At 41.2% G+C, this 17,603-nt stretch overlaps 2 protein-coding genes across 4 annotated transcripts; both read left to right on the top strand.

Annotated features, from left to right (window-relative positions):
* The first annotated feature begins 1,282 nt into the window (after positions 1–1,282).
* On the top strand, positions 1,283–12,645 carry appl1 (adaptor protein, phosphotyrosine interaction, PH domain and leucine zipper containing 1). 2 transcript variants are annotated; one of them, XM_028967258.1, is made up of 22 exons: positions 1,283–1,466; positions 1,638–1,736; positions 2,139–2,198; positions 2,362–2,433; positions 2,633–2,720; positions 4,469–4,510; positions 4,616–4,674; positions 4,772–4,918; positions 5,505–5,587; positions 6,656–6,814; positions 7,711–7,899; positions 8,548–8,590; positions 8,698–8,754; positions 8,840–8,931; positions 9,157–9,336; positions 9,428–9,477; positions 9,560–9,734; positions 9,809–9,845; positions 9,962–10,108; positions 10,467–10,517; positions 10,745–10,834; positions 11,748–12,645. In XM_028967258.1, exons 1-22 carry the CDS (start codon positions 1,413–1,415, stop codon positions 11,895–11,897), a joined length of 2,124 nt encoding a protein of 707 aa, XP_028823091.1. In that variant the 5' UTR covers positions 1,283–1,412; the 3' UTR covers positions 11,898–12,645. The 2 variants fall into 2 exon arrangements, with proteins under 2 accessions (XP_028823091.1, XP_028823089.1); XM_028967256.1 differs by having other exon boundaries at positions 9,425–9,477.
* Positions 12,646–15,015: 2,370 nt separating this feature from the next.
* Positions 15,016–16,463, top strand: hesx1 (HESX homeobox 1). 2 transcript variants are annotated; one of them, XM_028967255.1, is made up of 4 exons: positions 15,016–15,305; positions 15,400–15,512; positions 15,749–15,850; positions 16,235–16,463. In XM_028967255.1, the coding sequence occupies exons 1-4, from the start codon at positions 15,197–15,199 to the stop codon at positions 16,328–16,330; spliced, it is 420 nt and encodes a 139-aa protein (XP_028823088.1). In that variant the 5' UTR covers positions 15,016–15,196; the 3' UTR covers positions 16,331–16,463. The 2 variants fall into 2 exon arrangements, with proteins under 2 accessions (XP_028823088.1, XP_028823087.1); XM_028967254.1 differs by having other exon boundaries at positions 15,385–15,512.
* Positions 16,464–17,603: the final 1,140 nt, after the last annotated feature.

The following is a 17,603-nucleotide window of genomic DNA, read 5'->3' as shown; positions in this document are numbered from 1 at the left end:
GGGAGAATGGTCACCCACGTCAATGTCATGGCGCAGGACGCTACAACAAGATGGCACATCTGAAAACAAAGAGGGAAAAAGAGCAATCAAATTTTTAACCTCACAAGCACACTGATCAGGTAGATGTGACAGAAACGAGTCCAGATCAGACATGATCTCAGAATTCTGGAGACGGGCACAAAACATCTCGCCTCCTCAGGCCTGTAGCATATGATGCAACTGGAACTGGATCAAAGTGAAGTGATTGTTACTTGTGATACACAGCAGCACAGCACATGGTGAACACAGTGAAATTTGTCCTCTGTATTTAACCATCACCCTGAGTGAGTAGTGGGCAGCCATGACAGGCGCCCGGGGAGCAGTGTGTGGGGACGATGCTTTGCTCAGTGACAAATCGGGATTCGAACCGGCAACCTTCTGATTATGGGGTTGCTTCCTTAACCGGTAGGCCACCACGGCCCCTATCAGCAGCTACGTTCTCCACATCACTGGTAACATAAGACTTGAGCATATTAATGTGACACACTCTAGTTTTACGCCGTCTATCAGGGGTACGAATGACATAATCTGTTTCACTCAGTTTAGACACAACTTCATAAGGGCCAGAAAACCTTGCTTGTAACGCAGATCCTACAACAGGCAAGAGCACAAGCACTTTTTCACCAGGCTGGAACTCCCGACTCACAGCCTTACGGTCATAACGGTCCTTCATCTTTAACTGAGATGTTGATAGTCTTGCGGGAATCACCTCATTTGGTTTTCCTGCTACTTGACAGCGTTTACCGACAGTATTTAACCACGTCGAACTTTAAACCTGGCCAAATTAAGTGGTGTAAAATACGGTGGTTCGTCTTACTTACAGACCCCAAGCAGTTGCTCATTTGAATCAAGGATAGTTGGATAGTTTTTTTTTATTTAAACTTTTTTGATTGATTAATTGACCATTAGGATTTTCTGCATTGTTTTGTTTATTTAAAAGTAATAAAAGTAGTAATAATAAAATAGCCAATTAAATTATCCAGTATACACAGGCTTCCTTATAAAACAGTGTATAAGCGTTAACAATAAGTACGATCAAAGAAAACGCAAATGTATTTATTTCAGATAATATTTCATCTTCAATAATCCGCCGCCATGTTGACAGCTGCGGCTGCGCACGGCTCTACAGCCAGTCCCATAATGCATCACTTGTCTTAAAGAGCCAAAATGGCCGCCGTTGCAGCGGGCCTGCCAGCTTTTACATGACGTCACAGCATTTTGGCCCAATCGGACCCGTCCAGAATGCGGAATATCCGCGTTTGTGGGAGGATCCGTGCGGGGTGTTGATTTGTCGGGAATAACACTGTCATTACGTTTATCGTTCATCTTTTGCTCAGAATTATAATTTTCCCGAATTTAATTAAATTGCAAAGATGCCCGGAATTGATAAGCTGCCGATAGAGGAGACTCTGGAGGACAGTCCACAGGTAAGTGGGTTTATTATGATGTGTTGGGATCCAGCAACCCTCCAAATGCTCCGAGATGATGAGCAGCCATGTCTGTGGACGCGGGACAGGGGACCGCTGGAGAACGGGGACGCCCATGTCCCCCTGGCTGGGAGCCAGAGCAGCTTTTTAAAACGCGCTTTTCGTCCGCAGACGCGCTCACTGCTGGGTGTGTTCGAGGAAGACACTGCAGCAATATCCAGCTACTGCCAGCAGCTCTTCCAGGCCATGCAGAGGATCTACCATGCGCAGGTACAGCCAAAAAGCGGATGATTTAAGAGGAGTTTGGGGCCGTAGGCTGATTGCATTCTGCTCTTTGTCCGGTCACAGCACAGAAATTGTGCTTTTTTTAATGGTCAGCAGCAGTCAGTGTGATAAAAGTACGGAAAAGAGAGCAATACTATTCCTCTCCTGCACCATTCTATTCCACCTATATATATATACACACACATAAAAGTATACTGCATGCCTTATTATTGTTGTTCTGGTTTTATTAATATGTTGAAGTGTTTTGGTAGTTCTTCAACAAGTTGGTATTCCGTTCAGCTAAGCAGTAAGCGACGCACACACAACATTGAAAGTGTGTAGAAGATGAATATTTAACAGCTTTGCGTTCTTATCGTCCTCATCATCATCATCATCATCTCCCTGCAGAATGAGCTGAGCACAGCCACCCATCTCACATCCAAACTGTTAAAGGAGTATGAGATACAGGTACAGATGTATTCCTATTCCTAGCACTTACACAGAATGTGTTGTTCTTACAGTGTGAATAGAGCTTTGGTTTAAATAAGTGGTAGTGAAATCTTTGTTGTGTGGAAGGCTTGCACAATATCTGTATTTTTTTCAATTTGGTTATGGTTTCTGTTTCTTCTAGCACTTTCCTCTAAGGGGTGATGATGAGGTGATGAGCTCCACTCTTCAGCATTTTGCCAAAGTCATTGATGAGGTGAGGCTTTAGGGGGATTCACCTGTTCTCAGAAAAAGGTATCATTTCTTTGGTGGTGATAGTAGTTGTGGCAACCAGAGGACCACAAAAACTCCGCCTACGACCATTGTCCCTGTCCCTGAAACTACTGACTGTAAGTCACTCTAAATAAAATGATAATGATGCCTAATGCACTTTTTCTCTGTGCCGTTACTCACAGCTCAGCTCGTGCCATGCGGTTCTCTCCACCCAGCTTGCAGACGCCATGGTCTTTCCCATCACACAGTTTAAAGAGCGGGACTTGAAAGGCAAGGCCTGGTTACAAAGTGGGCTCTTTTATACTCATCTACAAACCGGATTCCCAAAAAGTTGGGACACTATACAAATCGGGACTAAAAACTGAATGCAATGATGTGGAGGTGCCAACTTCTAATATTTTACTCAGAATAGAACATTAATCACGGAGCAAAAGTTTAAACGGAGAAAATGTATCATTTTAAGGGAAAAATATGTTGATTCAGAATTTCATGGTGTCAACAAATCCCCAAAAAGTTGGGACAAGGCCATTTTCACCACTGTGTGGCATCTCCCCTTCTTCTTACAACACTCAACAGACGTCTGGGGACCGAGGGGACCAGTTTCTCAAGTTTAGAAATAGGAATGTTCTCCAATTCTTTTCTAATACAGGCCTCTAACTGTTTAATCGTCTTCTTTGTCGCACCTTCCTCTTTATGATGCGCCAAATGTTCTCTATAGGCGAAAGATCTGGACTGCAGACTGGCCATTTCAGTACCCAGATCCTTCTCCTACGCAGCCATGATGTTGGGATTGATGCAGAATGTGGTCTGGCATTATCTTCCCTGAAAGAGATGATGTCTGTATGGGTGCACCTGAATATATTTTTCTGCATCGATGGTGCCTTTCCATACATGCAAGCTGCCCATGCCACACGCACTCATGCAACCCCATACCATCATAGATACAGGCTTCTGAACTGAGGGTTGATAACAACTTGGGTTGTCCTTGTCCTCTTTGGTCTGGATGACATGGCGTCCCAGATTTCCAAAAAGAACTTCGAATCGTGACTCGTCTGACCACAGAACAGTCTTCCATTTTGCCACACTCCATTTTAAATGATCCCTGACCCAGTGAAAACATGTGAGCTTGTGGATCTTGCTTAGAAATGGCTTCTTCTTTCCACTGTAGAGTTTCAACTGGCAACGTGGATTGTGATAATGGTTTCTGGAAGTATTCCTGATTTCCTTTACAGTAGCATTCCTGGTTGTGGTGCAGTGTCTTTTAAGGGCCCGGAGAGTATGGTTTTACGGCCTTGACCTTTATGCACAGAGATTGTTCCAGATTCTCTGAATCTTCGGATGATGTTATGCACAGTTGATGATGATAGATGGAAGGTCTTTGCAATTTTTCGCTGGGTAACACCTTTCTGATATTGCTCCACTATTTTTCTGCACAACATTGTGGGAATTGGTGATGCTCTACCCATCTTGGCTTCTGAGAGACTCTGCCTCTCTGAGAAGCTCTTTTTATACCCAATCATGTTGCCAATTTACATTTACATTTACAGCATTTATCAGATGCCCTTATCCAGAGCGACTTACAATCAGCAGTTACAGGGACAGTCCCCCTGGAGCAACTTAGGGTTAAGTGTCTTGCTCAGGGACACAATGGTAGTAAGTGGGATTCGAACCCAGGTCTTCTGGTTCATAGTGTTAATTAGTCTTCCTAATTAGTGTTAATTGGTCTTCCAGCTCTTCGTTATGCTCAAATGTACTTTTTCCAGCCTCTTATTGCTACTTGTCCCAACTTTTTGGGGATTTGTTGACACTGTGAAATGTTGAATCAACATAATTTTCCATTAAAATGATACATTTACTCGGATTAAATGTTTGATCTGTCATCTACGGTCTATTACAAATCAAATATCCACATCATTACATTCAGTTTTTATTTATAATTTGTTTAGTGTCCCAACTTTTTTGGAATCTGGTTTGTAATAAGGATTGTGTGTTTGATCATCTGCTGTTTCTTTTCACAGAAATTCTTACTCTCAAGGAGGTGTTTCAGATATCGAGCAATGGTGAGCTGAGCTAAAGAAAAGGCCCATGTCTTCTGAGTCCAGTTCAGGTTTGCTTTGTAACCATAGAAAATCAACTTGTTTGCTGTGTCTTATTTGTCCATTTAGACCATGATGTGGCCATAAATAGATATAGTCGTCTGTCCAAGAGGAGGGACAATGAGAAGGTCAGTCCTCTTCCACCAGCCTTTCTCTTCGCTGAAGATTGTGTTGGATGGGGTCTAGTCTGGATACCGTGCTAAAGATAGCAGGTGTGTTCCCCAGGTGAAGTCCGAGGTGATGGAGGATGTGTACACCTCCAGGAAGAAACAACACCAGACCATGATGCACTACTTCACTGCCCTCAACACTCTCCAGTACAAGAAAAAAATTGCTTTGCTGGAGCCACTACTGGGCTACATGCAGGCACAGGTTCAGCACACTAGTATATTATATTTCTAGAGTTTTTCGTGTGTATTGTGTGAGAAAAGAAGGGATTAGGTTGCATCATTAAACTTGCCACGGTCACATTGATATCAGTACAATATTTAATAGTGTTACTATGTTGTCACATACCCCAGTTAATGAGCACCCATGAATATTGCATAGGACAGAACAGCCCTGACTTTACTAGACCTCTGATGGTGTACCATGGTATCTGGCATCTGTAGTGGATCATTTACAGCCTGTATGGGGGAACCTCCTTTAATCAGGCTTGTTTTTCCGGTTTGGCCTTTGTCAAGGTCACTCAACTCCTTACACTCACGCCTGAGTTTTCTGCTTCTGACACAATCAATGTTACTCTCTTCACCTGACCACAATGTGCTCAAAATCATTCGTCTGATTGGTATTATAAGGTTAAATCCAAGTTAAAATAAGTGTGCTGTAATTAATAAATGGCAATGATGCCATTTTCAAGCAAATTTGTTAATGCTTTAATGTAATTCCGTTTTGTCAGCCAGAGTAGAAGGTTATGTTTTTTGGGTTGATTGGTCCTTCCCCTTATACGCATTTTCAGATCAATTTTTTCAAGCTGGGTTCGGAAAACCTAACACAGCAATGGGAAGACTTTCTCACCAACATTGGCACAAGTGTCCAGAAGTAAGTGTTACCATCAAATCCTGTATCAAATCTACTGTATTACCCCAAGTTGCACATTTGAAATGAGCACATTTAGTGGATTTATTTCTCAGTTTGAACACTTGTTATGTATTCTATGTTCTGTTGTGAATATATTAACTATATTTTATATGTCATCAATTTCTTTTTTCATTTTATTCAATTTCAATTCGGGCTGTAAATATATCTGTATATCTGTCTTTCATCAGCATGTTGTTTATGATCTATAGTACAGGCCAAAAGTTTGGACACCTTCTCATTCAATGTGTTGTCTTTATCTTCATGACCATTTACGCTGGTAGATTCTCACTGAAGGCATCAAAACTATGAATGAACACATGTGGAGTTATGAACTTAACAAAAAGTGGAGACCTGACCTCCACAGTCACCGGACCTGAACTCAATCCAGATTGCCTTGCCGAATGCAATCCCATAAATTTTGGCCCCTTATGCAATTGAGTTTAATTCCCATGATGAAACACGTGGTGACGCAAAGAGTAAATAATAAGTGGTTTAAGCGCAGATTTGCAAAGAGTAAGCATACGCAACATCACCATGACACTAACAGAAACGGATGGGAGTAAAAGTCTGTAGCTAGCACTAACAGTAAAGAGTAAAGTAACAGTAAAGCTATCAGTTACTGTTGTAACGTGTAAATGATATTCTGGGCTGTTCAGTGTAGAGTCTCATCCAGCACTCCATACAAGTACAGGCGCTATTCTGCTCAGAGGGTTTTTTTTTTTTTTACAAACGTTCTGTAGGTAAAAGATGCATTAAACACTATAATATGCATATTGTTTATAATGATACGTGTTATTGATGAAGATTTTCTGAGCAACATCAGAATTGGAATTGCTTTTACACTATAATTTTATGCTGCTCGTACGATACTTCAGAATTTAGGATTTGGCTAATCTGGTTAAGATAGAGCATAGTCTACTGGTGCTTTGTTAAATGGAACAGATGAATATATCATAAAATCATGAAAATACATGATAAAGTGTATCTATGTGTTATAATGTAAATGAGTATTTATGTGTATGTGTGAAGTGTGCGCCAGGAAATGGACACAGAGGTAGACGTAATGCAGCAAACCATCCAGGACGTGGAACAGGCCAGTGACCTGCTCTACATGCCTGACCCTGACCCCAGCAAGATCCCCATTGACCGCAACCTGACCCGCAAGGCCGGCTACCTCAACATTCGCAAGTAATGACTGAAGGACAACCTTCACTTTAATTAGAACTGAGTCTATTATGTATAACAAGAGTATTTTGATGCGTTTTTATCATTTCATGAAAGTTGATAACTTTGTACTAAGGACATGACATAAAATTAGGTGGAAATATGAAATAGTATCTATTAGAGCTGGGTGATATGGGGAAAAAATCTGATTTTTGATCAAAAACTTGGTTTGAGAGCAACTGGACTGAAGCCTAAAGAATCCAGATAAAATAACTATATTATATTAATACTACATAAAAATACTATTTCCTACAATATTCTGCACATTTTTCTACAATAGTCATATCCAGACACAACTAATGTCATATAAACATTTTGTCCACAATGACGTCAGCTTGGCAGGAGAATCATTCTGCTTATTTCTAGCTTTACCTTCCAACTCCGTGTGCAGTGGAGGGGTCAGTTAACTACAGTGTGGGTACGTCACTAACTGAAATGGTGGCTAGCTCCAGCCAGGCGGTCATGTTGGCCCCGCTGTGATGCTGTGCTCCCTCCATGGCAGGCACGCCCAAGGTCGAGCATAGATGTGACTCGAAAGTGAAGGTGACGTGATTGTGTCAGCATACTCTGACAACAGCAGTAGAGCAGGAAAAGCTAGACTGTGGTTGCTGCCATGTGGGATCAAGTAAATATGTCCAAGCAACCTGAAATGTATTACACTCACTAATCCAACCCTCTTACCTCTAAGTAACAGGAATACAAGAAAAAAGACTAAAATGAGTGTCATATTTATCAGATGACCATTATTAGACTTTTTTGCTATTTACTAAATAATGTCTTTAATCATGTGATCTGATACTGTACTTGTACTGAACCATTTTGAAAGTTGTCTTAGTCACAGTGAGGCTGGTGTGTTCCAGTAAAACAGGCCTTGTGTCGTCCACGTGGGACCGGCATTACTTCTTCACCCAGGGGGGAAATCTGATGAGCCAGGCTCGGGGTGATGTGGCTGGGGGGCTGGTGATGGATCTGGACAACTGCTCCGTCATGGCCGTAGACTGTGAGGATCGCCGCTTCTGCTTCCAGATCACATCATTTGATGGAAAGAAGTAAATGAGATTTGCCATTTGATTTCTGTCTAGAATTGGTCTTTAAACAGTCTTTACTTGGTCTAAATTGATTAGAAAAGGATCAACAGAACTATCTAGAGCATGAGCTTCATGTTTTCAGGCAGAACTAGGCTCAGTTCCTCACAAAGCTAGAGTAGACGTCAGAACTGAGTGGAAGGAAGCAGCCTGATCTGTGGGTGCTTGGTGCTTGTGAGCTGCTAACCTAGGATTAACTGTGGGAAGAAATCAGGGGAGGAACTGTTGGTTCTGCTGGGAAACCTGTATTTATGTGGGTGCTACTTTGACAGATCTCAGTACAGTTGAGCATCTGTAGGAGGATCTGCTAATGATCTGCTAGTTACATTTATATTTACAGCATTTACCAGACGCCCTTATCCAGAGCAACTTACAATTAGTAGTTACAGGGACAGTCCCGTCCTGGAGCAAATTAGAGTTAAGTGTCTTGCTCAGGGACACAATGGTAGTAAGTGGGAATTGAACCTGGGTCTTCTGGTTGTGGTTGTGGTATGATTTATAGGATTTAAATGTACAGTTACTCCAAAAATGCATGATTTTGTATAGAATTGTATAGAAGGCAGTAGCCAAATATTTAGGCAGAAATGAAGAGAATTCTTCTGTCTGTTTCAGGGTGGTCATTCTGCAGGCAGAAAGCAGAAAGGACTGTGAGGAGGTAAAATCCTTTTGGTGACCAGTGATGAGATATACAAGGAAAGGATCCTTTTTCCTCATGAATTCTAGTCAGTAATGAGTGCTTGTATTAACGTCTCTTTCCTTTAGTGGATTGCAACTGTAAACAACATTTCAAAGAGGATTTACCTGAGTGAAAATCCTGAGGTGAGTGTGAACTGGCAGCCTAGTCACAGGAGGAGTGCGAAATTCACATTGTGCTCACACTGCCACACCATTTCTCCAATGGCAGGAGACTGCTGCCAGAGTCAACCAATCAGCTTTGGAGGCTGTGACACCATCACCTTCTTTCCATCAGAGGCATGAAAGTTTGAGGCCAAGCATGTGAGTGTGTATTAGTGATCTTCCTCCCTCCTCTCTCACACACAAACTCTAATACATATGTGACATATCAGTGTATTATCATAAAAATTCCTGTACTGGAAGCCTTTGGATGCTTTTTTGTCTAGAATGCAGCAAAGTTTGTCAAGAATAACATTAAAGGTTATTCATTTTTGGCTATTATTCGTAGGTGATTATTCTTTTCGATTTTTCCATCTCTCCCCTCAGGCAAAGTCGACCCAAATCGGGTCGCACCAGCAGCCAGAGCTCAGTGGGCTCTGAGCCTCCTGGTCTCTCTTCACTGTCCCTTGATTCACTGGTGGCACCTGACACACCCATCCAGTTTGACATTATTTCCCCAGTGATGGAAGAAAACAGCGGACAGGCCAAAAGTTCAGCACATGGGAGGTTTGTGTTCTGCACCAACTTGGCATGTAAATAGGCTGCGGTATATGTGGTCAAGACATTCACTGTCTTTCTCTAACGTTTCTAAAAGAAGGACCAACCCATTTGGCGAGTCTGGGGAGAGACAGTCAGAGGACTGTGATGGTAAATACACAGGAGACAGAAGCCAGTGTTTGGTAGGTTGGTGTTCTAGGTTGTTGCTGAGATTTCTCCTCTGCCCATCCAGAGTCTATTCTGCACCAACTCTTCATTGTGCGTTTCCTGGGCTCCATGGAGGTCCGGGCGATGGACAGTGAAGACGTCATATATGAGACCATGAGGCAGATCCTGGCAGCCAGAGCCATCCACAACATCTTCCGTATGACCGAGTCCCATCTGCTGGTCACATGTGACTGCTTGAAGTGAGAGCCCTCTGTCACCCTCAGCCAACCGAACTGCTCCTTGTGTCTCACTGTTTTCCCTGTTTTTTGTCCAGGCTTATTGATCCTCAGACACAAGTGACCCGATTGAGAGTAGGTCAACACACTTTGACTGCAAATTGGTGTTATTTGACTTTTTATTTGGTCCTGTTCTGAATAAGTACAGAATAAAATCTCTTCTAACCCTCCTCCCAATCTTCCTTGCCCAGTTCCCCCTCTCCAGTGTGGTGCTGTGTGCCTCACATCAGGAGAACAAGCGTCTCTTTGGCTTTGTGCTTCACACAGCTGAAGACAGGGTGGACAGCCGCCCAGTCACTGTCTGCTATGTCTTTAAGTCCAACATTGATGGAGAAAAGGTAAGACTACTCTCAATATGAACTCATATGTTCCGTTTTCACTCATCTGGTAGCAGGTTAGAATCTGGGGGGACACTTGATGCATGATGTCTTTTGGCATGATATTGGTTTTTCAGTCAGCCGATATGTTAAACAAGTATTAAAGGAAACTTTTTAAACATGGCACTTTTAAAGACCTGCTTCCTAATTAGACCATTGTTTTTTGCCCATATGTATAGTTTCTGCCCTGCTTGTGACCTTCCCACTACTGAACCCAGTCCACATAACAAAAATGTCTCAATATCTTGATAGTTGCATGTTACTGTGTTCGTGAACTGCTCATGAAAGATTATCATGATTTGTCTTCTTGATCTGTTAGATCTGTGACAGCGTGGGACTGGCTAAACAGATAGCTTTTCACTCTGAAGTGGTAAGTCTTTTGGGGTCTTTAAAATGACATGTACTGACCTTCAGATGTACTGTGGCACTGTTCTGATTTATTATGTGTTTTCTTGGAAGATTAATACATAAATTAATTTAGCGATACTGAAAGTAGTATGGTCTCATAATGTCCTGTTTCTGATCATGATTCATAATGGTAACTTCACTGCGTAATAAGTGAGATTACATACAAACATGCTGTATTTTTCTTCAAAGGATCGGAAAGCAACAGAGAAACAGAAAGAGTTGGACAAAGCCAAAGTTAAGCAGCAGGAAGAGCTGAACAAGCAGAAAGAAATTGAAAAGGTACAGTGAGAAGTGCACCTGCAGTATATAACCAAACCAGACTGTTATTATGTAATTTACTGTACTTTGTATGTACTGTTATGTATATACTAAGGCTGTTGAACATTTAAATCAATTTAACATACCACGTTTTCTTTTTAATCACACTTTTTCCTGCCAAAAAGGCTTTTCGTAGTTTGACCGTGGATTGATGATATACTGAAAAAATTGGTGCAGGTGGTGTGCCATAAATCTATAGATAATTATAATGGTTAACACATGAATGAAGAAGCCATGTAAATAACACAAAAAGCCACCTGAGGTGTACTGCATAAGTACTTTTATTTTGGAACAAATGAAACATGTCCAGTCCTCCTTTGGATTTCTGAAATGTCTTCTGAGTCAAACTGTCGTCTCTCGCTGGTTTTTTCTTACACTGCTGAGAGATGATTGTAATGTAAAATGTTCTAAACTGCATAGCGACATGCAATAATAGACGTATGCAATTAACAGCTCTAGTATATGCTCTTTGAAATATGCAGAATGGTACAAAAATGCTGTGACATCCATATGAAATATGAGTGAATGCTAAATTATATTCATAGCAACTGTTTCCTTGGTTTGGTCTGTGAAGAGATTAGAACAGTTTAGGTTCTCCTTCTTGGACACACCCAAATTTCTGTTGACTAGAGGAAGTAGCTACTAGTTAGTAATAATTCTACCAAGAATGTTACTTTGTACACCAATAAATATATATTTATTCTCTTATATTCATTACAATGCCTGGCGTTAGGCTCTATGAGAGATATTTTTGTGTACATGAAAAGAAATCTTCTTGTGTACATGTAGATGTATTTCTATACAAATCGGGCAGATTTTTGGGATAATATTGTGTTTTGTAGATTAGTGTTAATAACTCCATGAAACCCAACAGGACTTGGAGGAACAGAGTCGTCTGATAGCTGCTTCCAGCAGACCCAACCAACCCGCAGCAGATGGACAGTTCCTGGTGCTTAGCAACAGCCAGTCAGAGGAGAGTGACACTGGAGAGGAGGGGAATAGAAAGGGGGAATCTGAGGCCTGAGTATAACTCCTGGATGCAGCTTCTATCCATCCGTCTTGCTAAATTAGAAATAAAAACTCACCAGATCTCTCAGTGACAGCTTTTCTTCAAAGAAATACATGGATTCAGAAGAACAGAAGGAGCTGATTCTGGGAACTATGAAAGCAAAACATAATTTTTTATCCTCACAGTTATTCAGACATGAATTTTATTTGTATAATAGATTTCACTACAGCATGCAATTATCCACTAACACTAATGACACAATTTAATTTTCTGAAGACGTTGCAGAGGGAGGCAGACCTAGGACTTGTATTAATGATGTACATAAATGTGCTATACTCTTTACTTTCTTCACTTTAACATCCTCTTGCATGTGATCTGAGTCCTGTTTGTGCGTTCAGATCCATTGTCATTCATTTTTTGACGCGTCTGGGATTTACAGCATCCCACAGTTAAGGAAGCATCACTTGTGTAAGTTATTTGTATTTTTATTATAGCACAGTTAATTTGGAAAAGGTGTTTTGATTCTGATTCTGAATTTTGGGTGTGACAGTATCTCATGAAATTTTTTAATATTCTGCCTTATTCACAGTAATTACAATAATAAACTCATGGTGGTGCTGTAACAAATGGGCCTGGTATGCTGGTCAACTTGATATTTGAGATTACAGCTTGCCAATGCCTGTATTGATACAGCAATACCTGTTGTGTATAATTGCTTAATTATTGTTTTTATTAATAATAAATGTTTTTTTATGAGTGATCATTAATCTAAGGATTATTCACTTAAACAATGCTCAAGTAATGCCAGATCATTTTTTCTACAGAACAGTAAGTCACCTCATTGTGTGTGTGAACATCCAGTGAATCCTGCCATTAAATTCCAGCCATATTTCATCAGAATAAGCACAAGAGTAATAAGCCATGGAAAACAAAGGAAAGACTGTTACCTGATAAACTTCTGATTACTTGAAAACAGTTCTCATTAGAATAAACCTTACTGGCAAATCTATACTGTATAAATCAGTCATGTTTTTGATTTGTGGCTCCTCAGAAACATTCTCAATCGAACAATAAATGTACATTAATGCCATGTTCATCAAGCTGCTGTGACATTTTGTTGACACTACAAATTGCTAATTTTAAGGTTTAAGAAGTTTCTTTGAACATAATTTTTTCATAAAATACATAAACTCCCAATTCATTCAAATATTTAAAGCTTTGTGGTGCCATGTTGTCTGTGGTTTGAAAGAAAACCACAGTGACTGGTAGTTTTCCTTCAATATGTGCAAAGCGTAGTGGGGAACACAACGAAAGGGTCTTCAGAAATTCTTCTTTAAACTGGTGATTCATCATCAGAGCGCTGAAAAAAAGGAAATCAATTTGATCACCAGTTTGCGCACCACCGCAAATGGGGAAAGGAACTGCGTGTCCTACATGGCCTGAACTCAACATGTAGACGTACACATCATGCACATCATGAAAAAGAGTTATATTTCCACTTGTTGTTTTTAATCAAGTCAAATTTCCCTGGGAAATAACGTGATGTAAACTCCACTGCAAGTGCAAGGTAGAAAAGTCGACCAAAAGTCGAATTTGTCTGGGGTATTCGTATTCGGAGGAGTATGAATCCTTCTGCTTCTCCCGTGATAAATGATGTGATTTATTCATATCCCGTGTTTCTGCTGTAATTACGTACTGGTATTTTGCATTTAAATGAGAGGATAATTAGTCCCGTTTGTTTGCATGGGAAAAGAAAGCAGGTGGTTTAGTGCGCACAGCGCCACCTCCATGCAGCCTGATCTGCATGACAAGAAGGATTACCTTAATAGTATTACAGGCTTATTATTATGATTGTTTTAAATGTCAATGGCAGAGAATCACCTAAACGGGATTACGCGCTACTTCACTGCTTCTTCATAATGCGGGCCGAGCTGGGTTGCCAGATCCTGGCCGGTTTCCGCCGCGTGACGTCACTGGCATTATACAAATACATCATAACCAGAACTATTCATTCCCCTCGGAAACTTACTTTTAATCAACCAGCAAGTTTTTTGATGGAAATGACACAGGCGTCTTCCAAAAGATATAAAACTATCTCAGCTTTTATTAACATTTGAGCAAAAAGCGTCACGTCAAAAAATATATATACGATTCGCAATTATCATTAGAAATTCTTTGTTGAATATTACAGCAATCCAACCTTCCTATGATTGCAGACCTGCTTTTCTGCATGGGTATTTTTGCCCATTCATCTCCAGTAAGACTTTCAGGTTGGAGGGTCCATTCCCTAACCCTCATCTTTATTCTCAATTAAACTCAAGTCAGGATTCAGGCTGGGTCTCTGCAAAACGTTCATGTTTTTGTCTGCTCACATTTGCTCTGTGTTTTGGGTCGTTGTCGTGCTGAAATGTCCACCGGTTGCCCTGCACACTGCCTGATGTTCCTGTTGAGTCTTCATGTATTGCTTTTTTTTTTTTTACTGAGATTAGGTTCCCTGGTTAATGGACTCAAAAAAATCCCAAAGCACTGGGCTCCCACCACCAGTTTTGGTGGGAATGGTGGGGATGGTCAAAGACCATCCAAAGAATATGATCATGATTATTTTGTCCTGAACAACAATTCAACTTATATTGCAGCTGCAGAATTGTAAACATACACACATTTATACAGAAACAAGTTATCACAAAAATGTCCCTTTTTGGTGGTCTAAGGCATTTTTCCCTTTCCACCATGTGTCAGATTGTGAACACAGTGAAATGTGTCCGCTGCATTTAACCATCATCCTGAGTGAGCAGTGGACAGCATGACAGGCGCTTGGGGAGCAGTGTGTGGGGACGGTGCCTTCAAACCGGCGACTTTCTGATCCTCTAGGCCACCACTGCTCCAGGAATGATCTGTGGTCTGTCAGTATTCTCTGGTGGATATAATCACCTGATACTGAAACAGTTATTTGTATTCTGCTTTTGCATAATGTGTCAGTCAATTGATTCAAGTCTAAGAAAAAGGAAAAGAATTTTGCTTCAAAGCATAGCAAGATGCCAACATTTTCTGGTTCCATTTGATATTTCTCTGCACTTTTACTGTGAAATAGTTTGATTTGGCGTGAAAAGCGCCACCCTGGCAACCGCGGCTCCCGAGCCGCTGACGGCTTGTCAGGAATGTTCTACCTTGGCGGCTCCGTATAATGGGCCTGAATAGCCGCCAATTCACCTTGAGTCCCGAGTCGTGAGCGCGCATTCACATGCAAAGCGCGCTCCCGCGGGGCCGCGCTTCCATTAAAAGGCGCCGGAGCCGCGCACGGCCATGCAGCCGCGATGGCCGGGCGTGGAGGAGCGAGCAGGGCGGAGTTCACCATCGACCGCATCCTGGGTCTGGACCGACAGGAGCAGCCGGGCCAGGTGAAGCCGTACCGGCCCTGGACAGGTGGGAGCTTGCGGCCTTCCAGCACGATCAGCTCCCCATCCTGCAAGCCCATAAATGTGCTCTGTCGGGACTGTTTCAGATTCACAATCAAAAGGCCTGCCGAGCAGCAAGGGTCAAGAGGTCAAGGCGGAAGGGCCCATCCAGCAGCTGCCACCACTGAACTGGTACGTGGGACGACGGCCCAGGACCGCGTTCACAGGCATGCAGGTAAAAGCAAACCTACAATTGCAGAGTTCTATTCACAAAGCCTTCATTTTACTGCTGCCTTAAATCTTATTAGCGTGAAGATCTGATTTCATTTACGCACACCCCTGACCCCTGGTGACCCGTACAGAATCTTACCATGTAAAATACATCTTAATACATTACGCAGCATTCATCTCATCCAAACACAAAAATTACGATTCTGGATGAAATGTTCTAACCTGCCTCTTTGGTTTTAGATTGAGGTCCTTGAGAGCATTTTCCAAGTGAATTCATATCCTGGCATAGATTTACGAGAAGAACTTGCCCAAAGGCTTCATCTAGATGAAGACAGAATACAGGTAATGGGACATTATATTACGTCTACAGTGAACATAATGAATACAGTCTAAATGAAAAGTCCGTATATTGTGCATACAAAGGCAAGTAATTAGTAGCCAAAATCACATTTGTTCTAGTAAACTTTATAATCAATAGAATTATCAAAATACAAAAACCCGGGTTCAAATCCCACTTACTACCATTGTGTCCCTGAGCAAGACACTTAACCCTGAGTGTCTCCAGGGGGGGACTGTCCCTGTAACTACTGATTATTAGGCGCTCTGGATAAGGGCGTCTGGTAAATGGCATTATTATAAAGGTAATGGTTGTACATGAAGCTGTGTCACTGCTATTTAATATCATTTATGAACAGCTTGCATCACAGATTGCTTTTTCTTATTTAGATTTGGTTCCAGAACAGGAGAGCGAAATTGAAGCGATCCCACAGAGAATCCCAGTTTCTAATGGTGAAAAACACATTCACAAGTCTACAGACATGAAAAGATGCTCTATATCCATATTACTGTAATATATACCTAACTATAGAAATATGTTGAAATAGATTGTTATTACAATGTATATTTGTGTGAATGTTACTGATCAATAAAACTGTGCCAACAACTGTGAAGTGAATGAAGTTTGGTCAGTTTTATAATGAGTTCCTAAAGATCCTGTAGGCTCTAGCTAAGCCACCAAGTGTAATTTAGGCACCAGTTTGTTGTATTGAGAGGATGATTATGCGTCAGGTTATGAATATTACTGCTTCATATCATATGACATTACATTTGATTGGAATATGTTTTTATCCAAAGTGAAGTGAGGAGGAACAATCAAAATACTTCAGAACTGAGAAGGTGCATGCGTTTGAATCCAGATGTAGTAAAATAATGCCCAGCAGAGGGCGCATCTGGCTCATTTACTGCAAGGCAATGCCTTTACATGTTGAGGAGTATTCCGGCCTTTTTTCCCCTGCATGCACCCTTCCCCCAACTTCTTAATGTTGGAAACCTGTCTATGGCTGTAGTCACAAAGTGAATATAACATTTCACACAGCAGTGACTAAACAATGAAATTCTCATCATGTAACCAGTAAAAGGACAGTTGTGTGTGAGTGTGTGTTGTGACTTATTATTTGAATGATATGAATTCAAATCATGCAATTCAACACAAAGTCTTTATAAAGGAACTAGATAATGAACTGGGGAGAACCTCACCTAACTGGTTCTGTACTTTCCTTCAGCAGATAAATACACGGACTCCAACGTCAGCAAAACCTCTCATCACGTTTCAGCTCTTTCTTGCCTATTTGTTAGCAGTCCACACAGGTGCAACAATAAGCAACACCTTATGATGTTGCATGCCTGTATGAGCAGAATTGTTTGGATCAGACCAGTGTACCATGGTCATCTTTCAGGTACCAAACAAAAGAGGGTCCTTTTCATGTCAACTTGAATAGAAAGAGTGGAGCACATGAGATGAGTGGGCGTAGCAACTCTTGAACCACAATCACCGCTGTCTTTTGATCTCTGGATCATGCTGCTGTTGACTTATATCCGAACCCAAACCTAAAACATTCTCTTTTTTCATTTATATTTTCCAAAGATGATCTTTCTGTTATCTGCGTAATGGAAGAAGGTTCAGTGATCAGTAAACAAGCAGATTCCCCATTTAACTCATTTTGAGGCCTCATCTATTCATACAAAGTTTGGCATTAATAAGATCTCACACAACAGAAATCACACAAAAAAATAATAAAAAATGGAAATAGCTCAG

The sequence above is a fragment of the Denticeps clupeoides genome, unplaced genomic scaffold (assembly GCF_900700375.1).
Source record: "Denticeps clupeoides unplaced genomic scaffold, fDenClu1.1, whole genome shotgun sequence".
In the NCBI taxonomy this organism is placed as follows: domain Eukaryota; kingdom Metazoa; phylum Chordata; class Actinopteri; order Clupeiformes; family Denticipitidae; genus Denticeps; species Denticeps clupeoides.
Note: the sequence above shows the minus strand (reverse complement) of the source record. Positions and strands in the feature narration are given on the sequence as shown.